At 33.3% G+C, this 22,674-nt stretch overlaps 1 protein-coding gene across 2 annotated transcripts; it reads right to left on the bottom strand.

The window, feature by feature from the left end:
* Positions 1-966: 966 nt before the first annotated feature.
* LOC123531984 (pregnancy-specific beta-1-glycoprotein 7-like) lies at positions 967-20,754 on the bottom strand. Of its 2 annotated transcripts, none has more exons than XM_053517824.1 (9): positions 20,576-20,754; positions 11,593-11,931; positions 10,894-11,172; positions 8,509-8,760; positions 8,048-8,302; positions 7,640-7,742; positions 5,867-5,930; positions 5,235-5,326; positions 967-1,962 (listed from the first exon to the last, which is right to left on the bottom strand). In XM_053517824.1, the coding sequence occupies exons 1-6, from the start codon at positions 20,670-20,672 to the stop codon at positions 7,645-7,647; spliced, it is 1,320 nt and encodes a 439-aa protein (XP_053373799.1). In that variant the 5' UTR covers positions 20,673-20,754; the 3' UTR covers positions 967-1,962; positions 5,235-5,326; positions 5,867-5,930; positions 7,640-7,644. The 2 variants fall into 2 exon arrangements, with proteins under 2 accessions (XP_053373799.1, XP_053373798.1); XM_053517823.1 differs by having other exon boundaries at positions 7,640-7,763; positions 20,576-20,750.
* Positions 20,755-22,674: the final 1,920 nt, after the last annotated feature.

The raw sequence follows: 22,674 nt of genomic DNA, 5'->3' as shown, positions 1-22,674 counted from the left end.
TATAAATTCTGTGAACAGATCCTTTGAAATTTTAGAATACAACCAAACTGCTCGGTTTGACTGCGCCTGTTCGCGAGAAAAAGCATTAAAGACACTTGCGGCAGTTTCTTGTATGAGAGATGAGGCAAACATTTCCCAATAATAGAATTTGTTCAAACTTTGTTAGAAACAGAAAAATGCAAAAATAATCAAAGGTCACCGTGCTTGTTTAGGAGTTATCTGCACTTAAAACTGGATTTTTCTTCAAATTTGCATATTTAAGGGCAGATAATCCCAGCATGGTGACATTCGATTTTTTTTTCATAATTCTGTTTCTAACATGACACTGTGTTCATATACAAAGTTTGAACAAAATCTATTATTGGGAAATGTTTTACCCAAAACTGCAGCATACGTCCTTAAGTGGAATTAGAATCGAAGAATATGAGATATATCATTATAATAACACAAAGGGCTGTTTGGAAGGACACATGAGAAAGCGAACAAGCGTCAATGGTTAATATGAATGATAAGAGGGTCTATTTTAAAACATTCGATCAAATGTTTAAAAAAGAAACCCTCTTATCGTTCACATTAAGTCTGTGATTTCTTTGCTCGAATTCAATATATGCTGAAATAAAAGGTCTTATATTGAGTCAGTGTCATATACTAATAATATTTTTTATGGACACTACTATGTCCATCATTTGATATTCGTTTAGTGGATTTAAAGAATATAAAATGATGGACCTAGTAGTGTCCACAACAAAATATTACCTTTGATTTCAGCCTGTATTGAATTCGAGCAAAGAAATCACAAATTCACTACTACTTAGTATACGAACATGAATTTATTTTACATAAATAGGGTTTTTGTAGCATATAATTCATTATAAGTTATAATAAAAAGCAGAGAGAAAAACAGATTTGTATCGTAATTTCAAAGCCAAAAACAGTATGTACATTATTGCATAACAAAGACGGGTATTAATGTATAAAAGAGAATGACTTGTCATATCAAAAGTTACGTTTTAACATAAGCATGTTACGAATATTTGCAGTATGTTTGAATACTCTTTTAATGAAACGTTTCATGTAAAAGTATATGCATACTTGAAATAAATCAATGCTCTGTGAAAAATTTGTATTCATATCTGTTAGAAACATTATTTCATATTTAACATCTTATGCAGGTTAGTTCATCTGACAAAAAAAAACAACCCCGTGCAAATCACATTGAAGGAAGTGAGGCGATTTAAAACATATCAGAGATGAATTCATCACTGCAATAGATACAATATGAAGTACAGGCACATCATATATGAGGACATATAACCTACCAATAAGACAGATAGCATCACATAGCTTAAATCAATTATTTGAGTTGATATATTTGGATTAAGCATTTTTACTTTAACACGTGAATGACGCATTAAGGACAGTTTCTGCATAATATCAAGGCAACATTTTTGTCGGGGTGGGATATAAACTTATAGAGAATTTCTATATTCAATTTTGATGAGTTTGATATAACTCTGCAGGCATGTCCCATTAATAGTATTAAATGTGATGACATTTATTGTATTTATTTACAGAGTAGCTAAAGAAGCTTAATTAGCTAAGTCGGAAGACAGTGGAAGGTGATGTGTCTGTTAAATTGCCAGTCGGTGCATGTTCCAGTGGCCGATACAACTGCATATATGCATGAGTAAATCTATGTTCACATACACTTATTCAATCTAAAGGTTTCAGGTTTTGCTAACATTTGCTTAAATTCAACAGCAAAGAGATAACCATTGTGCTCTTCAAGTCCACCGCCTAATTTTTGTTCAAGTACATTTCGATGTTTACTTCACTATTGCATTCCAATTAAATGGCGAGAGATTTCAGCGTCCTACTTGTGCGTCAGTGTGACTCCTTGGTTAGAAGTAGGTGATACTTTGGTATTTTCGTATATCTCTAAACCGGCTTCGGTTGGAAGCGCTGCAAAGACAGATCAAAACATGAAGTAAAACTGGAAACTATTTAGTACTACGTAGATTGTCTAATTACATTAGAATTTTTGCTATATTTCTTAAGAAACCCTGTTTTACTCTTTCCCTCAGACAATGCTGGTGCTACTCTCACATATAACCAATTGGTGTTATGACACCGACCATTTATTCTTGGATTTCGACGAAACTAATATCGTAAAAATATAACATTGAAGAAATCCAAACTACTGAACTGGTCTACAGCATTTACATTTTGGTGAGCTACACAAAAATGCAAAGCCTACCTGTCACTTAAATCGAAACTAAATTATTAAAGTAATTACTGTTTGTTGCCACATACGACAAATATATTGACAAAAAAGAAACTGTGTACTTTCATGTTTGCAATGTATAACTACTTAAAGTAATTGTGCGACAATTTCAAGTATTGATATATGCATATTTGCGTACATGTTGAATATATTACACTATTTAGTCTCACATTTTATTGGATATTTGTCCTCAAAGCTGACAAAATAGTGTAACGCAAAGTTTGGCATATGCAAATGAACCGTATGCAATCAATCACATTTCTAATTCAATTTGTCTCTTTTACTAGATGTCAGAGTTTCGCTGAAATGCGAAAATTCAAACTATGTTGTGGTTTCGTCGGGTGTAAGTGCCCGTGACGTTGCAAGACTGTCGTTGCAACACGTTTACTAATCTGCGGTGGTGTTTTCACTGATCTGGAAGTGGAGAGATAGCTTTTGTTTAGGCAGACCATAGGTTACGACTGCACGTCAAGACCGGTAGATGAGGCTAATAAATCTAAGGCACAGGTTTTAAATTGTTACAAGTACAGCAATTCAACACATCATATGTAGACAAGTTGTTCTTTACCGTACGAGAGAGAACACAAACCAAATAAGGGCCATGAAGCCCTAGGCATGTCAGATTTTTTTTTTCGGGCTCCCTATTAGGATAACCCCATTTATTTTATAAGGTAAGAACATTTACAAGACAATAACATAGAAGAAGACATTAAATTACCAATTCATACAAACATTTGAATAATAAATTCAGTAATTAAAGATAATAGTTACTTCGCCAGTGAAATAGAACTTGTTCGAAACGAAATGACAAGTAAAATTTGACGAAGTTTCTTTTGACTAAATGTTTTCAGGCTTACAAATATCTTATCGTACATGATTCAGAATTAAGTTTCATTTCAACAATTAACTAGCTGGTATTTCAGAGAAAAAAATCACAGTTTAATGACTCTAAAGTAATAACATAAACATGTCATTAATATAAGTTTCAATAAATACAAAACGGAAGGAAAGAAAATACATTAAAAATCAAGATTTGTGGCATGCAATCCAAGATCTTCGTTGTACTTGAAAACCGTTATTTTCAATGATGATGCACTCTGACATATATACAAAAAAAGTTTTTATAATGGTATTTGTATACCACACATATGGTATATGAATGTTGACTTGTTTCTTATAATCTTGTGAATTAGAAGAAAAGTTGAAATATTAGAAACATTAAAATTCAACATTATTTTCACTTTGAACATGTTAGTGCTGATTATCAATCAAAAATTCAGATTATCTTACATTAATTTCCTCTTTTAATCTCTTTTTTAATATTCTTTTTCAACAGAACATTTTGTATTTACTATATAATAAACCACTTGTTGGTTTTCATTAGTCGTGTTTTGATACTGTATTTGTTGTCTTACGGTGTTGGTTATTGAAATTTTTAAATTCTTAAGTGAAGGGGTTTCTAATTCAGCTCTGAATTTATGAAAATTCCGAAATTTCCAAATGTGCCATTTAGTCTCGAATATAAACGTGTTGATTAAATTAACATTATTTGAAGAAAGTCCAAAAGCAATGTCTTCAAACGAAAAAATATTCTTAATATTCAGTATTTTAAATGGTTCCTCTGATATTGTTTGAATATTTTTCCAGATTGGTTTTACTTTTTCGCACTCCCAGAATAAATGTATTAATGTTTCCCTGTGAGATTTACACATGTTACAAATACCGTTTGAGAGACGCATCAAACTTAGTTTGTTTTCTGTGAAAATACAATTATGTAAAAATTTCCATTGGAACTGCTTAGCTTTTTTTGTGGAGTAACAGCGGTACAAATTTGACCAAGTACAATTCCAATTTATCAAAACGCTTGTAGTTTTAAACTTTTCTTCCCATTTTTGTTCTGTATGAAGTTTTTTTGGTTGATTATGTCGTACAAATAAATTTAAAATGTCGCGTGTTTGCAATTTACTACGCTGAATTACGTTTCCATTTCGCGTACAGACAGTTAAATTTCTTTGGGACAAAATGATATTTCGGTTATTTTGATCATTAACCTGTATTTGGGAACCTAGCTTTAAGATATTCGTAAATTCTTTTGGTATGCTGGATTTAAGTTTCATCCACTCTGCAATCCAGTTAGTGGACTTCTTTAATTTTCGTAGAAGCTCTCTTTCTGAAATGAAATTTCTATTTGAATAATCCCAGACGTCTTTAATTGTAACAATATTACTTTCCAAAAAGGACTTAAAATACAGCGGCTTACTGCGTGATAAAATTTTATGGTTTCCAAATAATTTACAGACATGTCAGATTATTAACAATCGTAATCTAAGCATTCGGTGGCTCCAGGCTCAACGTCATTTACGTCTGACTTATGCCAAATGCGCAAAGGTGATGTTTAATGAGGTGTCAAGTTTCTCAAGTTTCAATCTTAGCGTTGCTTCGCGATTTCCGCTGTCGAGGTTAACGTTTTGCTGATAATTGCTTGCTGGAGCAGGATTAATTTGGTGGGTCAGTGTCATGACTTGGGACGGAATAATGGGCGGGGGAAGGTAAAAAATCCTGATCTAGACCTCATTTCTTCTATAATCTATATGTCCAGCGTTATACTGCTTAGGTTTCCCGTCCAGTGGTGTTACCTTTTTCTGAATCAGCTTCCCAGTGCGCTGATAAACGATAATGCAAGGTCACATACTGCTCGGCAAAAGCAAAATTACATTGCCAGACATAACGTCGATGTGATTCATTGGAAGACATGCACACCAGTCATGAATTCAGTCGCGCACATATGTGACCTACTCGGATGAAGCGCAAAAAAACATCTTATTTACAATATTCGTGACCTTACATAAACTTCGTCAAATACACTATAGCAGATGATTTACCATACAATATGTCTTAATACATCATATGTACTAAACTTGTCTACAGTTCTTTGAGAAATTGTACATACCTGTCATGGGCACATTGACCTCACGAGAGACCGTTGTTATATACCGGGTATCAGTATCTAACTCTTCGTAATGCTGTAGTCCACTATCTTCCCTAAAAGGAACAAACTTCTTTGAAGTATATTGATAAGCGTGCGTTTTCTTATGGTTAAAAGCATTTCACAGTATTTAAATATTATTCACTTATTAAATGGCTACTCGGCCAATAGTCAAAACAATTTCCCAAGGTCGTAACGACAGGAGATTTTTTTTTCTATGCTTCGAAACGCTCTCCCTTTATATTCTATTAAAAGGTTTTTACCACCGTTATGTGACGACTGTTCCGCTTTTTAAGATAGTTTGAGATTTAAAAGTATGCAACAGCTTATGAATTAAATGAATGGCAGAGAAAACAAATCAGTATACATGTATTATATATTTAATGAATTGCGGATTGAGACAACCGTCTACGCACACTTTAAATATGTCCATCCATTTAGAGCTTGTGCTGTTTGGATCTTTGCCCAAGTATTAATACAATTTTGCATCCTGTATCTTGCTTCCTTCCAGATACAAGCTTCATTACGATAAAAAGCAAGATCTTCAATACTAACATAGGTTTTTCTAACATACGTTAATATCCAATTCTACTTACACTGTCGATTTTGAACCAAAACACGTATTTCTGTTGGATGACTGGCTTGCACTGGTTTTGAAGCCTGAAATGAAAACAGACTTAAATATCTTCAGGCAGTTACATTTCGAAGTAATACACAATATATTACGGGAAACTTTGTAAATAGACGTTGCTGTAACTTCACATGAACGCTCATGAAAATTATATAAAATGCATCTTAAGAATATTCCTATGCACATGCACTAAACTTCCGAAGCATGTAGAAAAAAGGGATATAAAATATTTACTTAAACTCATTTTTGCTCGGCACATACGTTTAGTTGTAAAATTTGGATATTGAGATCGTGAATACATGAATATGGAAACTGAACATTTAGCAAAAGCATAAAATTTTAATAAAGATCTTCACAGACGAAACTTGGTATTAGGCTGACTGAACCAACATTTTAAATGGTTTGAAAAATATTTCAAACCGTTCGGCAGGCGTAAAATAATACATAATAACATTGCATTCGACTGGTCGAAAAAAGTTTTAGAAAAAAATCCCAAAAGAGACTGTCGGATATCAAATATCACTATACAACTTTTGTTAGGCAGGCCAAATACACATTTGGAATAATTTGAAATATCACTTAATGTTTCAAATGACTTTAAAGATGGTTCTTGCCTTACAATAATTCATAACTTTATAATGTTCGACTGGTCAAACAAATTTCTTAAATTAGTCAGTCAGCCTAACGCAATGACTTTCAAAATTGTTCGACCAGCCTTAACAAACACAAGAAAGACTGTCCAATATCAAACATCTCTATACAAATGTTATGCCAACCAAACAACATTTCAGAATAATGCGAAATATATATTTCAAATTTATTTCAAAATTGTCGGCCAACCTAACAAAAATACAAGAAAGACTGTTCAATATCAAATATCTGTATTTTTTAGTAAGGGTGATAAGTTTGGATAAGAGGGATACTGGTTCTAAGAAATATTATGATATATAAGTGAAATGGAGAAGCTTGCCATAAACCTTTAACCAACACTAGTACAACATTAAATACAAGCGACACTGACCATTTGGACGGCTACCTGACCCTAGACTGAGCTGATCCCCCGTACCAAAACCAACCCTTATGTGAAGTTTGACGATAATAGAGATTACGAAGATACAGTGAAATTGAAAAGTTTGCAAAAGAACTTAATGAATCGGAGACGGCGAGAAAATACCCCTCATTAGCATTCAAGTAATTGAGACTAAAACTAAGCGCACAACATTCTTCTCTCGCCAGTGAAAATGATCTGTTGCATTTATTGATTCTAATATACTGAGACCTACACATGCCGTAATATATATATTTGTAGTTTAGAGCTGGCTTAAAGAAGCGGATCCGATTCCATGTTCAGCGACAGTAAGGCCATGTTTCAAGACATGATACAGGATGAAATAAACAGTGCTACATAACTTACATCGTGACAAAGGCACAATATCCATCCCCGCACCCCACAGAAAAAGGCGGAGAGTGACTATACGATAACAGCAAAAGTTTCTTTTAGAAAATATTTAGATATTGTACAACTTCAACACCCATATATGTTGAATGACTGAATCACTTATGGTCAGGAATAGAACATAATTTCCAAAGAGTAAAACTATGTTCTTTATTTGAACCTATGAACTGCATATTCGTTCTGTATCAATGAATAAATTATTTGAATTGTTGTCTTTTTTATATTTTTGCCTCTTGCATCTTTTAGAATAAATTATACAGCACTATACAAATAAATACTTACATGTTTTACATGGCGACTGTTTTGTTTCTTCTATAAATAAGAAATGCACACAGACCGAGTCCTAACGTCGTCAATGCTTGGACAGTGGCTAAGCATGCAACAGCTGTTGTAAAAGATGTGTTATCTGAAAGAAGCGCTCTTTTAAAAAGCATCAATACAATTTTATCTACTTCAATGTGGAAGATGAATGAATGTAAATAATAGTCTATATCATATTTCAATAAACCGCAGCAAATCGTGAAATAAAGATATATTACATGCAGTTCGAAATGCAGCAGCACAGTAGTTATAAGCTAAAGCTATTTTCAAACAACATGTTATGTTTAACAGTTCTCAGGAACTTTTAATAGCTAATGTTTGTATGATATATCTAGTGTCTGACTGATATAATTTAAATCGTTAAGATACCTTGAACATGAACAGTGATGCTCTTTTCAACTCTTCTACTTGAGCCTTTTCTAGTTGCTGTGCAAATATATTCTGCATCCATTCCCATAGCAACAGTCCCTAACGAAAGCTGTCCATTTGAACTATGAACACCCCAAGACACGTCACAAGGCGGATTACAGTCAGCAGTGCACATGATTTCCGGCATTATGTCCCCTACAGAAACGATGTACACAATTTTGTTCGGTGATAATTGCATCAACCAAACTTTTTCATCTGCAATTAAAAAAAAACAATCCGACATATGTACATGGTTTTGTTTTGTAACAAAGGTATAAACGAAACAACGACATAACATGTAAAGGAACACGATATAAAACTTCATATTTTAAACAGATGAAGATACAAAGAATTCAATCAGGCATCGATAAACAAGAGGAGACAGCTGCATCAATCATTGCTAGAATCTTAACTTTTATTACCGGAGACATAAATGTGAATGGTCCGCTCCACGGTTTTAACGCCAGCCCTTGTTGCAGTACACGTGTATTCCCCGGTATCTTTAGGTGTGACTGTTCCTAGCCTAAGTGTTCCACTGCTGCTATATTTTCCCCATGAAATAGAGCAACGTGGTTTACATTCCGTTACACAAGTAATGTCCGGTATAACATCTCCACTCACAAGATAATATTGTGTCTGCCTTGGTACTAAAGTGAGAGGTTGGTTTGGTCCATCTAAATTCAAAGATACTCTAGTAATTGAAAATAAAGATATTTAGACATTCTTGTTCTTTTAATACCTGTAGCATATAATGAATACCTTGATCTCAAGTAGTATTATTGTGGATATGTATGTCATAAAAATAGTTTCGAGATCAAACTGAAAAGTTGAAGTTGTGTGTTCTAAATAAGTTTATTCTTAAAAAGACATTATTTACCTAAATGTTCAAATCAAGTCATTACAATTTCACGATAATGGAGTGCGCATGCACATAACATTTATTTTCAAATTTTCTTAAACAATTATTAAAACACTTGTTGAATAGCTGACATGTTAAACAATTTATAATGCTGTATCGAAGGCTTTTAAACACTCGAACACTACGACTTATGACTATCAAACTACTAAACATTTTTGACATGCAAAATTTAAATCAATACGTACATGTTTACTTTTAGATATATATCATGAAATTAAACCAATCAATATCAGTTATATACCAACAATATAATATTTTTTTCAGTGTTATGAGTCATGACAGATCAAGTTTACAGTTTGCACGCATGGGATTTGAAAACCACTTTATACAAAAGAATATTGCAACATGGCAACATGTAGTCCTACCATTTAAGGTCTACCATGATCATACTTTAGGTTATATTGTTTTTTTTTTGTGTTACTCAATATTTGCTTTATCCGTAGACGGATTTATGAAAAAAAACTTTAGACAAACGACCGTTTTAAGACAAAGATATGATACATTCTAGAACGAGATCTTGACTCCAATATCATACCTTGCCCTGTCAAATTCATATTAGTAATGTCTGTTTTACATCACTTGTTCATTTATAGATTTTTTTATCATAATTTTGCATAAATAGTGTAAGATGACAACATGTTCTTCTAAGATGCGGGTCAAAGGTTCAAATGAGTTTTTTTATCGAAACATGTTTATGCATTTTGAAATGATAATTTACAACTGAGGAATAAAGAAAAATGACTTGCTGCACAAAAGACAAAGGGGTATTTCATACGAAATGAGAATGATGAAATGATATAGATTTCAGCGGACAAAACAAGGATAAATATCCAATAGGGAATGCCACGTACAAAAAATGCAGCCTCCCAATAACGAAACTTACAACACGCAGATGTGAACACTACCAACACGCGCACGCACGCACGCACACACACACAAACACACACTTCAGCAACATAAGAAGCTTATTAGACAATTCAGTTGCAAAATATTGCAATTCACCCATCATAACGTAAAATCGTTTAGTATTAACCACGTGATAGGCGTTTGCGCATGCTATTACAACATCACTCCATACTTTGAGATAGTTTCTAGTAACCACGAGGTACATCTTACGTAACTTATGAATATAAATTAATTTCATGGAAGCACGACAACTAACACGTCAATTTAGATAAAACCATAATATGCAAATAGTATTAACGTTGACGACTTGGTATAGTTTTAACGCTATTACGAAATTAACAATTATAGGAACATTATTAAAATGGCATACTTAAATTACTGCCACGATATAAACACTATCTAAAACTTTAACAACATGTCTAAAATCTAACATCGAAGAATGTACATAAAGTCACTTGATGGTATTAATATAATTATTGAATCATATGTCACATTACTTGTAATCAGCCGTTTCACAATGAAAAGGAGAAAACGTTAGGCCGCTCGAATGATATATATTATTAGCTATTTTTTCTATTAATTCATTTTTTAACTCTTTTTTTTTTTTGGCCTAGAAACATAAAGTCGTTTGAAGCTATTGCAGTTTTAAATATGATCTAAATTTATTACCTTTTCTGTGCACAATTGATATGAAATATATAATGACATTTTGACAAAGTCTAAATGAATTTGAAAAAATAAACAATGTTTAGCCTCGTATATCATTGTATTATTACCTCATGTTGTCATGTTTATTTGCATGATCTGAGTGAAATAAATTGAATTGATTTTAGGTTACAACTTCAATCAATTATGCATTCTTTTTGTTGATATTTATCCTGTCACTATTTGAAGAAATAATGTCAAATTACAATGCTGAAACAAGAAGCAACCGCTTTGCATTAACGATTTTAAAACAGATCAAGAGAGTTCAGATTCTTACATTTGACATTCACAGTATAATTGACTTCGGTGACATTCCCGTTATCCTGTATGGCCCGGTATGACACATTCCTGCCATCGAGATCTCTTGTTATATGTGGTATCCAAATCAAACCATCCTGTTGGATAAAACTTGCTGTTTTGTTGACAGATTGCCCGTCCAATAGCCAGACCATTGATGCATTTGTTAGAGGACGAGTTATAACTGAGTAATGTGGATGCGCATACAAATAGACTGGTTTATTTTCTTCTACAGCTTCCTTCGGCTCTGGTCGAATTTCTTCGTAAAGAATATACAATTATGCTGGAGACAATATGTATCAGACTTACAGCTAATGCAATGCAAACATAGCTTACATATGACTATTTTCAAAAGTTATTCAAGAAAGTTGTTTAAGCTTGTTTTTTGTTATATAAATAAGCGAACATTGTATTTACCGGTGAACAACATCATTAAAAAGGTGTTTTAAGTCGCCAAATGACATATAATCGTGCCGGTGCGACGTTACCCACAACAAAAACAAATATGTGTTAAAGCTCATTATTAATATCTTCAATATTGTCAATGCCAATCTGTTTTACAGCGTCTTTAAGAGAACTTTGTACATAATTCGTCAAATCTTCTTTGCTGTTTTACATCAGTGATTCTTTGATTCGTGTCCTGGTTTAATATATATCAGAAAATACTGGTAAGACTTACGCATTACAAACAGGATCAAGCAAAGGTCTTCAGAAGAGTGTAGTCGGTACGTTCCGTTATCCTTCATACTGATATTGGTTATCTCTATTCTAATATCCCATGTATTGCTACTAGTGTTTCGATGACCATTGAAGTGAGTTCTGTTTTCCCATGAACGATCATAATATCTTATGTCATCATCTGTTATATTATCATTATGAATGTAAAGATAAAATATACTTTGGGATCTACCAAAGTCATATTTGTAAAACTGGAAATAATAATAGGAGTTTGTAAAATTAGACTGAAACATCGCAGTTGATTCCTCTGGTACAAAGATTGTCTGATTAATCTCACACCCTGCAAAATAAAAGCTTTCAAAGCATAAAAATAAACAAAAGGCGTACATATTTTAACAGATTAACTTTTTCCGAAGACGATTTTATTAAGAACTTTACAATGTGGCAAAATGATTTGCTCTTTTATTTAATTGCTGCTGGAGTCTAGCAAATGTGTATATGTTTCATTTTGTTTGTAATAAATGTCTCGGAGGTTGTAAAAGGGAATTCATTTGTCTAAAGTAAATGCATATTCAGTTATGTACATTTTTTGTAAAATATTACGAATAATTTCATACGAGGGGCGTTCTAAAGGCTATGAAACTAACCTTGTAAGTTTGATGTAACTTTGATGAAACTGATAATGTGAAAGATACAGTAACAGAACAGTATGTTCACAACTTTAAAATGATATCGTACATATATATCTATCAGTATCGACTTATAGAGGCACGAACATGGTGCTGCTTAAAACTATGCAAATGTTAAAAGATAGGTTTGATAATCTTCCATTTATAAGCTTTTAAAAATGTACAGCACAAATGAAATATACAGCTCAGGGTAAAGATTTTGCCAACCCGCGCACAATGTCAAAATAAGGTATGAAAATAATCAATCATTTAAATGTCTGACAAGATTTGTGTTCGTTTGCTCGACGTGTTTTACGTAAATTCTTAAAGCTTAAGGTGGCAGGGGAGCAGTTTCGTAGTTTTGGCCCCGGCCGATTTTCTGTATAAACAGGACAGGGTAGATATAAAGGCATATCTATCTTACTGGTTATTTATCATTATTAATTCTTTAATATATCTCGGGAATGTGGAACAGTTAATGATTCTACATGGCGGGTGTTTTAAAATTCCTAGCTCCGTACTTCCGGTTGAGGCTAAAACATAAATATCAGAACAAAAAGTCGACCAGACGCGCGGCTGTCATCCACCCACTTTTTTTTCAGGTGAAAATTAGGGAAATAAAGTGGTGGTTGGCAGACACATTCCACACCACCTGGGTATGCATCTATGTTCGTACTATACATATATGCTACGAAATTGGATTTAAAAATAGAAATGGATGAATGGCAGAGTTCAAAGTGAGGCTTGGAAAGAGACAGGTGCATAGGACCGGAGAGTCGTCTATATGTAGTCTATAGTCTCTGCAATGGTCCATAGTAGTTTCAAAGAAAAATAAGCAAAACGAGATTTCTACGGATATTTCAACACTGGTACCCACACGTTAGAGTGGAATTCGCAAATCTGCACTCCCCTGCCACCTTAAACTTCATTTTATAGACCTGACTTACCAGAATCACTTATTACTGTTGGATGTTCCGGCTAATTTCCTTCATTATTGATAGAAAATATCGAATGTTTTAAATACAGCAGTTCTAAAACTTGACGTTATATCACTTTAATCTTTTGATATGATGCGATATGATTTAATAAAAAGGTTAACATATTGACGATTTTCAAATTCGTACTATTATTTTAGCTAAAGCATAATCTAATTGTACTGTACGTACTTTCAAAAAGAAACAACAACAAAAGTATGAGCTGTCCGTAGGAAAGCACGCTCGACTTTTCTCCATGCTTGACTCTGAATTACAGCTTTGCCAGTAAAAACTTTATAAAGCTTTAACCAAAAAATTCTAAGTTAAGAAGGGACATAACTCTGTCAAATTTCAAACCAGAGTTATGGGGATTGTTTCTCTTAGTGTAGACTTTGATATTAAATGACTAGTTTAAGTTTCAAGCCAAAATCTTTGATAGTAATAGAGATATTTGACTTTATCAAAAACTTTAACAAAAAAAATCTAATTTAAAAAGGGGCATAACTCTGTCAAAATTCAAATCAGAGTTATAGAGCTTGTTTCTCCTGGTGAAGCCTTTGATAGTAAACAACCATTTTAAGTTTCACGTCAGAGGTTTTGATAGTAGCAGAGATATTTGACTTTATCAAAACCTTTAACCCAAAAAAAAATCTACGTTAAAAAGGGGCATAACTCTGTTAAAATTCAAATCAGGTTTATGGGGATTATTTGACCTTGTGTAGACTTTAATTTGATAGCAAATAACTGTTTCAAGTTTTTAGTCAAAAGTTTGACAATATTAGAGATATTTAACTTTATCAAAAACTTTAACCAAAACATTCTCGGCTTAAAAGGGACATAACTCTGTCAAAATTCAAACCAGAGATATGGGGATTATTTCTCCTGGTGTAGACTTTGATAGTAAATAAATATTTTAAGTTTCAAGTCAATAGCTTTGACAGTAATTATGATTTGACTTTGTCAAAAGTTTTAACCAAAAGCGACGCCGACGCTGACGTTTGGGCGAAAAGTCGAGCTAACAATGAATGAATGGCCATTAATTTAATATACGGCATTTTTCTGATACTCCTATCAGAACATTTCAATTCTGAAAATCACTCTATTAGTGATTTTTCTTTCATGCCAATCGACTTGGTAAAAAATGACTGGTTTTGACTCTTGAAAGCGACTCGCTAGATTCATACGTTGAATACAGCGTGTCCTTATGGCATGAATGCTAAAATATTATTTAAGTCTTTCCTTTTTTTTACACAGATTCTTCCTAATGTATTTTTGCATATTAGTTAGTTTTCCTTGCCTGTATTTATATTATTTTTGCATTGCAATTTTTGCAGGGAATAAGAATCTATATTTGATCCTACTATATGTGAATATTACGCCAAAATGGGGAACGTCTTTTGACGTCGTCATTGACGTCGTACTTTCCAATGACGTCACACTGTTTTGTTATTATACTCTGATGAAGTCAAATGGACGAAACATGTTAGTTTGAAATTAAAAAGTATATATCTTGAGTTAGTTCTTTGCTTTATCTACTATTTATAAATGGAAATGAAATTTAACATTAAACTATTGATAACTGCACGTAAAAGTAAAATGCTCGACGTGATAAATTTTATAAAAAAAAAGGTTTAATATCAGACTTATTTTCAAGTATATAGATACAAATTGAAAAAAATACCTGATTTGATTAAGGAGGTAGGTTACCATAATATTTGTATGTGCGCATGTCCAACCGAAAGCTAACGTGACGATGTACGACCACGTTTACGACAATTAAATTTGTTTGTATATCCATTCGTCTGAAAACAAATCATGAACCTGTCTCCGATCTGATGCTTTATGGTTTATTCTAACATGATCCGCAGCAATTGCTATATAAACATATAGCGAAATCGCCTATACATGAATCTACGATAAAATATGGCTGGCTGTTACATTTCACCCCCTATGATTGTGATGTAAGAAATTCTACTTCTGTTCCATTATATACGAACTATTTCAGGGCCAAACTGTTCAGAACAACATTTCAAAAACATAATTATGATAAAAAGTCACACTGACTTATGTGTCGGACCGTAAAACACGTTTTGATCCCTACGAGCGCATTCAATTAGCTTAATTATGATTCAGTGGTGACGTCATAAATGTATGACAAAGTATGACGTCATAATGATGTGACGTCATATAAAAATTATGCTTGTAAGTCGTAACACAGAGCCAACTTACCTAATTTGATTATTCTGTTCATAAATAATTTGCGAGCTGTTAGATAACTGGTTTATGAATACTTCTCAAAATTCTAATAAAAAAGGAACAAATATCTCTACGTTCCAATGGTTATGCAACACTTTCTAACCATGGGGGTAAATTGTAACTGCATATGATCCGAATGACGAATTACGCTGAAAATGTAATACTGTAAAATACAAATTATTTGCGTGTTTAGAATCGAAATAATAAATATGTTCCAATAATTTTATCAGTTAATAAAATATGAGCAGTCGTTCAGATGCGAATAATTAAACCATACATGCTACGCGCTCTTGATTTAATTATTACGCATCCAAACTCCTGCCCATATTTTATTAACTGATAAAATATAGGAACAGATTTACTATTTCTTAAATAATCAGATATATGCCGCAGAAACGCTTCAAAACAATGTTATGTCATAACGTTACGTGTCAGTAAGCGCGCATAATTAATAGCTTTTATTTTGAAAGTACGTAATTCTGTGCATTTCCTTTCCTTGAACTATTTTCACATAACCATTATTTGCTGAAATATTTTTCATGAGTCTTTTTGCTCTGAATAATAATAATTATTATTTTGCTTCTTTCATGTAGTTATGTTGAAATGTTATGCGGAATGTTAGAAAATGGATGATGAAAACCAATGTTATTTGGAATATAGTCTGCTGAAAGGTTACTTGTTACGGTCATTTTCAAATAAAAAAAAACTAGCAGTTTGATTTGTAATACATATTTTTCAGTTTCCTCTGATAATCTGTTACTTATATCTTAAAACTGAGATCTAAAATTAACCATTTCAGTAGAAAAGTGTGGTTTCTTGAATCGAATTGATGTTACCATGGAAATGAAACCCGTGACCTATATATCTAAAGGCAAAATCCAAAAGCGTTGACACTGGTCTATTTAAGGAACACAGCTTCGGCATTTTATTTTCATTTCAAAAATATTCATGAGACAAACAGCAGCATGCTGAATGACATTTCCATGAAAAATGCCAGACGAAGGGTACAGCTGTAAGTATTTTAAGCTGTAAAATTTGTTTGAATAAATGCAAATAACACGAAAATATAACTTACGTTAGAAATAATATGTTTTAAAGCTACATTAACAAGGAAAGATAATTTTATTCAATATTTTTATAAAAAATTATGACAAAAAGCATGATATAAGCTATTTTTTAACATCTCTGTTGCCATGGTTACTTTAAACTTTAAGACAAATAGGGTACCATGTAAAGTGCTTGGTATTTTGCTAATAATATAACCCAAATATTCTATGCTGGTCGTTAACAGAATGGCTCTAAAACAGTCGAAAAAACTCGTTTTTATACATAGTTGTTTAAAAATGAAAGAAAATACGTTACAATGGAACACGAGCTCCACGACAGACACATTCTAATTAATAATTATGGGCCGGGGTTTGATTTAGTGAATTACCGGCCGGCAGGCAATTAAGCACATATGCATTATGGGAAGAGCTTTACTACCTATGAGAGAGTAGGCAGACGACTGTAATCTGATCATATAAACACAGAATTCGTCTGTTTGATATCTAAAAGCATCTAATTAATGTTTTTCAGTTTCGTTTTTTCTTGTACCAGAATGAAACACTGGATTTATGTGATTTTCCAAAAAAAAAAAAATGTTTTCTACATGTATAATGTAGTTATTGCCTCATATTCTTTTCATTACTTGCTGTAACAATTTAAGTCCCATCTACATCACCAAGTAACTGCAAAAACGTTGCATTTTGTTCTTTAATACTCAAGTAAATGTATTAACTCCCTATCTACAGAAATAACTTGATACACAGCAGAAAAGAATGTCCCTTAATTTTGATAAATGCCATTCAATTGACAAATGGAAGGTAAACAAAATGATGTGCAAGTGATGGTGAAATAGGCAAAATTTACTAACTTGTTCCATTAAAAAATATGTTTAATTGTTTAAATGTTTCTACAAAAAAAATAATGACAAGACTTAGTGCATTGCTGTGTATTGTTATCAATAAATGAGGAGAGAATGACTCATACAACTGCTGTTTCATGATTAGCTCTCAGCCAATGGAGAAGCTGCCAATCATCTGAGAGGTAAATTCAAATATTGTAGCGGGCAACACATATGTTTTTTCTGGAAAGTACACTTCTAGATAATCATTCAACATATTTTTTTTTAAACTTATAACAATGGTGCTGAAGAAGTTTTGTGCAAAATTTCAAAAAGATCTGTGCTCTAATTTCTTTGAAATTATGATATAAACTGCTGATGTTGCTTGCTCACTGTACACAAAAGGAGTGACATTTTCTCTACTTGAACCCTTTTTATAGTTCTTCCCCGGCCTTTAAATTAATTATATTAGAAAGCTAACGCGCATACAAGTAAAATTATCAATTATGCAGACTTCTACGGATATCAATGAAACTAAAATACACTGAAAAGTGTTAAATATCCGTATTTTCCTTCTTCTTTCAATATAAAATACCTTTGGAGGGTCATGTTCTTCAAACTTGGATAAAAATTGAACTTGAAGGGACAGAGATAAACAAAATTGAGATTGCAGCAGTTAAAATATCATATTACACGAAATACAACAAATTGCTACGGTTCAACTAATTTGAATTTACCCTGGTAACAAGGTAACCTACCTCCTTAATGCAAACGGCACATTTTTAATGATTCAAACAACAGCATATTATTATCTTCCTCTATTTAACTATGGTCATTAGTGAACTATTGACTATTTATATTAGTCCATATAGATTGAAATGAACAATTTTGTATAACGTCAGCCGCGTTTTGCCACTTTGGAAGCCATTTTGACGCTAATACAAACTTAAAAAATATCCCCACGCACTGAATGATTAGAATTATCAAATCAGTTCAGGAAGTAGTCACAGCTTAGCATAAACAATGTGCCACTTTTACATTGCGCTTTCTTTTCGGATAAGTTCAAAAGATTGTTCCCTATAAACGTTGACAATTTGTCTGCGTATTTTACAATGCACAAAGAGCTCGCACGCGTAGCTCAATGGGGAGAGCACAGATCTATAGAAGGTACGGTCGTGAGTTTGAATCCCGGGCGAGGGGTATGTTCTCCGTAACGATTCAGTATGAGAATTGTATCTGAAATCATTCGTCTCCCATCTATGATCCATGTGGGAGTTTGCAGTTACTTGCGTAGAACAGGTTAGTACTGGTACAGAATCCAGGTACACTGGTTAGCTTTACTCCCTGCCGTCGCATGACAAAAAAAAATTTGACATATGGCACTAAATCGAAAACAAACAAAAAACAATGCGAAAAGAAAGACCTCTTGTCAGATAAGTTTAGGAAGTAGTACAAAACTCACAATGCACTTTTACAATGCGCAAGAAAACCCCACTCTTTTGTGATAAGTATAGAAAGAAATTCCCAATGAATATTTACAATTTCAAGGTGCACTTTTACAATGTTGAAAAAAACAACGTGTTTTGTTAGTATTATTTTAGAAATTAGTCCCTTAAAACATTTACTATTATCCAGTGCACTTTTACCATGAGCAGATTGGATATTAGATCTGAAAACTGACCATTTTACCTACATTTTTCAAATACTATCTACTGACTGAATAGATACAGTATCTTGCATACAAACTATGACAAAGTAAGAAGTAATAATATCTGACTACCCGCATCAGAGCTCAGTGACGAACTATGCCTTAAAGTTTTATCAGATCACAGTAGTTTTAATACATTTGGGCTTCTGGAGGGCATGAAATCAAGAATTTTAGCTGTAAAGAACAGCAGTTTACACCGAGAGCTTTTGCTTAAAAATAGCTTTTGGTGCATTACTTCAGTCATGTTGTACTTGAACATTCGGGCTGAAAACATATTACATTAAAACATTTAATTACTAATTTGTAAACCTTAACTACGTGTTGGTTTTAATCATTGAAAACAAAGCACAACACTGAAATCTTCATTTTTTTGCATATTATATACTAAAATTCTTGATTTCATGCCCTCCAGAAGCCCAAATGTATTAAAACTACTGTGATCTGATAAAGCTTTAAGGCATAGTTCGTCACTGAGCTCTGATGCGGGTAGTCAGATATTATTACTTCTTACTTTGCCATAGTTTGTATGCAAGATACTGTATGTATTCAGACAGTTAGTTATACCGTGTATAATTTCCGTTCCTACCTACCTACCGAGCTATTGAAGAATATATTATTACGGTTCTTGTAATTTGATTAGTCATGCAAGTGTGTAAGTAATCAAATATGTGTCTATTAGAGGACTGGTAAGCCTCTTTTAAAGTTCCTTAAAATAAAGTACGATTTAATTCCAATCCAATATTTAAGCTTAAAAATTAGAGATAAGAAACTTATTTGCTTTAACCCGCTGTCAGATTTTGCACTGGCATATTGTTCTATGGTTCTAAATGATCTTCTTAACAATGTTATTAACATTTCGTTTAATTTGTTGTTATGACCAAAAAGGATCCAATAAAATCTATTCAGCTATAGTACGAAATATTAAAAATGATACCCACAATGATTTGGCGTAATGCATCTATAGTATTCTACATACTTTTATCAGTTTCTTCAAATTTCATTCTTCAAAAACCTCTTATTTATACCGCCTCGGTAGCCTAGTGGTAGAGCGTCCGCTTCGAGTGCGGGAGGTCGTGGGTTCGATCCCCGGCCGCGTCATACCAAAGACGTGAAAATGCTACTAGTAGCTTCCTCGCTTGGCGCTCAGCATTAAGAGGATAGTGCTAGGACTGGTCAGCCCGGTGTCAGTATAATGTGACTGGGTGGGGTATCATGCCACGTGTCTACGGCGTGATATTCCAGTGAGGCAGCACTATAAAGTTGGGCATTGTGCTCACTGCTACAAGTAGACACCGTCGTTTATATGACTGAAAAAAATGTTGAAAATGACGTTAAACTCGAACACACACATACACATACTGGTACAAAGCTAAAAGACACATGTTCAACAAAACTTTACATAATTACTTGATCTAAAATGCTAATGTATTCATACTGAAAAACTATGTAAATCGATTTTATAAGTCAAAGCATAAATATTAATACGGTCTTACATGAGGCGAATCCCTCGACATCCGTCACGGTGAAAATGAATAAACAAAGCAGCCCTGTAGGAATAAACGACAGAACTCTCATGTTAAGAAGCAACATTGCTTGTAAAACACTAAAATTTACGTTAGTCCAAAGTAAATGTAAATATCTGTGTTGGAGTGCACTATTTGTATCAGGAAGTAACCTGCCGATTTATGGGTAGAAAATTGTCCTTGTCGTTTGTCGTATCAGATTTCATATTGATTAAAATCACAAGTGTATTTAGTTATATTGAAATAAACATACGAACAGTTAAAACTGACTGATATTTTTAAATTAAATAGTAAGAAACTCTAGGGAATATAACGGTTCATATCAATTAATAATAAGCAATTTATTCTATACATTAATATCTGTAGTACGCAAAGCAGAAACAGGGTAATCAATCTCTAGTCACCTCAAGAGTAAATAGTATTAGGAATCTAAGTTACTCGTTTGCGTGACGATTGAAGACACTCTCGTTCAGCCCGTCAGCTTAGCTAAGTGGGGAGAGCGTTGGTCTACAATTCGCAGGATCGCGAGTTCGATCCCCGGGCGCGTGGGCGGGGGGGGAGGGGGGTAAATTCTCAGTTACATTTTGATAAAAGGGCATTGTGTCTGAAATCATTCGCCCTCCACCTCTGATAATTCATGTGGCGGCTTTAGCAGCTTCTTGTGGAAAACAGGTTTGTACTGGTACAGAATCCAGGAACAGTGATTGGGTTAACTGCCCGCCGTTACACGACTGAAATACTGTTAACAAACGGCGTTAAACCCAAAACAAAACAAAATAAAAACAAAACGCTCTAGTTCAAGGTGTGTATCAAGTCATAAAGTCAGTCTATACAGTGCAAGTTGCAAACCATCCCCGGCCTCCCGTGGACAGTCGAATGGAATTTAATACAGTAATACTTGGTTGGAAAACAGGTTTTTTCTTATAAAAGTTATGTACAGTTTTTTTAACCTCGGTTCCTTGCCTACCTAGCAGGGAAAGACCATGTCAAACGGATAGAAGATCACATTTTCTCTTCCCCTACGACAAAAGATAAGCTACACGTACGCATAACAATGTCATGATATTTGAAGACCTTATGCAAATGACCTACCATGTCTGCCTGAGTAAGGCAAATGTTTTCTTAATATATAACCCTCGGGACAACGTGGATAAAGTACGTCGCTAGCATTACCTTTTCCATTATACACTGCGCCTGTGTTACAAATGTAGTCATCAAATACATAAATATAATTTTAGAAAAGTAATTATACTTATATATGATCATCACGTAGAACGTTTCCTATCTTATTACATACACGTTTCTTTTCCCCGTTAAGTTACACTGGTACCGGAAACGTCAATATTTTTCCATACACTGACGCCTGAATTTCATATCGGGTGCGTGACGTAATTCGGTGTCTGTTCTTGCACTATTTTTTCTACTTAGTTCAGTATTTTCAATCCTATTCAGGCTATCGAACAAATTTATGATATTTACATTATATTTATACGAGTAGATGTGTATGTTATAAAAAGGTTATTATCTTTGCCTCGGGAAATATGCACTCGTTCTTCAGCGGAAGAATATTGCGCGACTTTATCCGCTGAGAACTCATGTTTAAATATTTATATATTTAACTTGGCATAAGAATACCAAAGCGCACGGACATATTAGTTCATTTAGAGAAATGAAGAGAATTATGGGTATGTATATGGAAACAGTAATATAAAATCTGGAAAGTAGATCCGGAATAACAAATGAAAAAAAATTGGATATAAACTGAAGAGATGAACAAATAATATAAATGATATTTACCATAAACAAGAAGAAATAAAACCTGTAAGATTCATTTGAAGTTTAGAACTAAACAAAACAAAATGAAAGCAGACTCTGTTTGATTGAGTGTGGTCATGAGAAATGTGCAACATCCTTTACCTCCCTTAGGACCAGTATATAAATGATAAAAAATGGTTATTCATATATATTCAACGGAGTTCGAGATCTCAAGGACCAGAATATGTTTCTTAGTGTCAAGTGTATCTTTTAATAATTATAATAAAGTATCGTGTCGGTAAAATTATCAATTG

Source organism: Mercenaria mercenaria, chromosome 11 (assembly GCF_021730395.1).
Source record: "Mercenaria mercenaria strain notata chromosome 11, MADL_Memer_1, whole genome shotgun sequence".
NCBI lineage: Eukaryota > Metazoa > Mollusca > Bivalvia > Venerida > Veneridae > Mercenaria > Mercenaria mercenaria.
The sequence above is the reverse complement of the archived record's forward strand: the minus strand, read 5'-3'. Positions and strand labels throughout refer to the sequence as shown.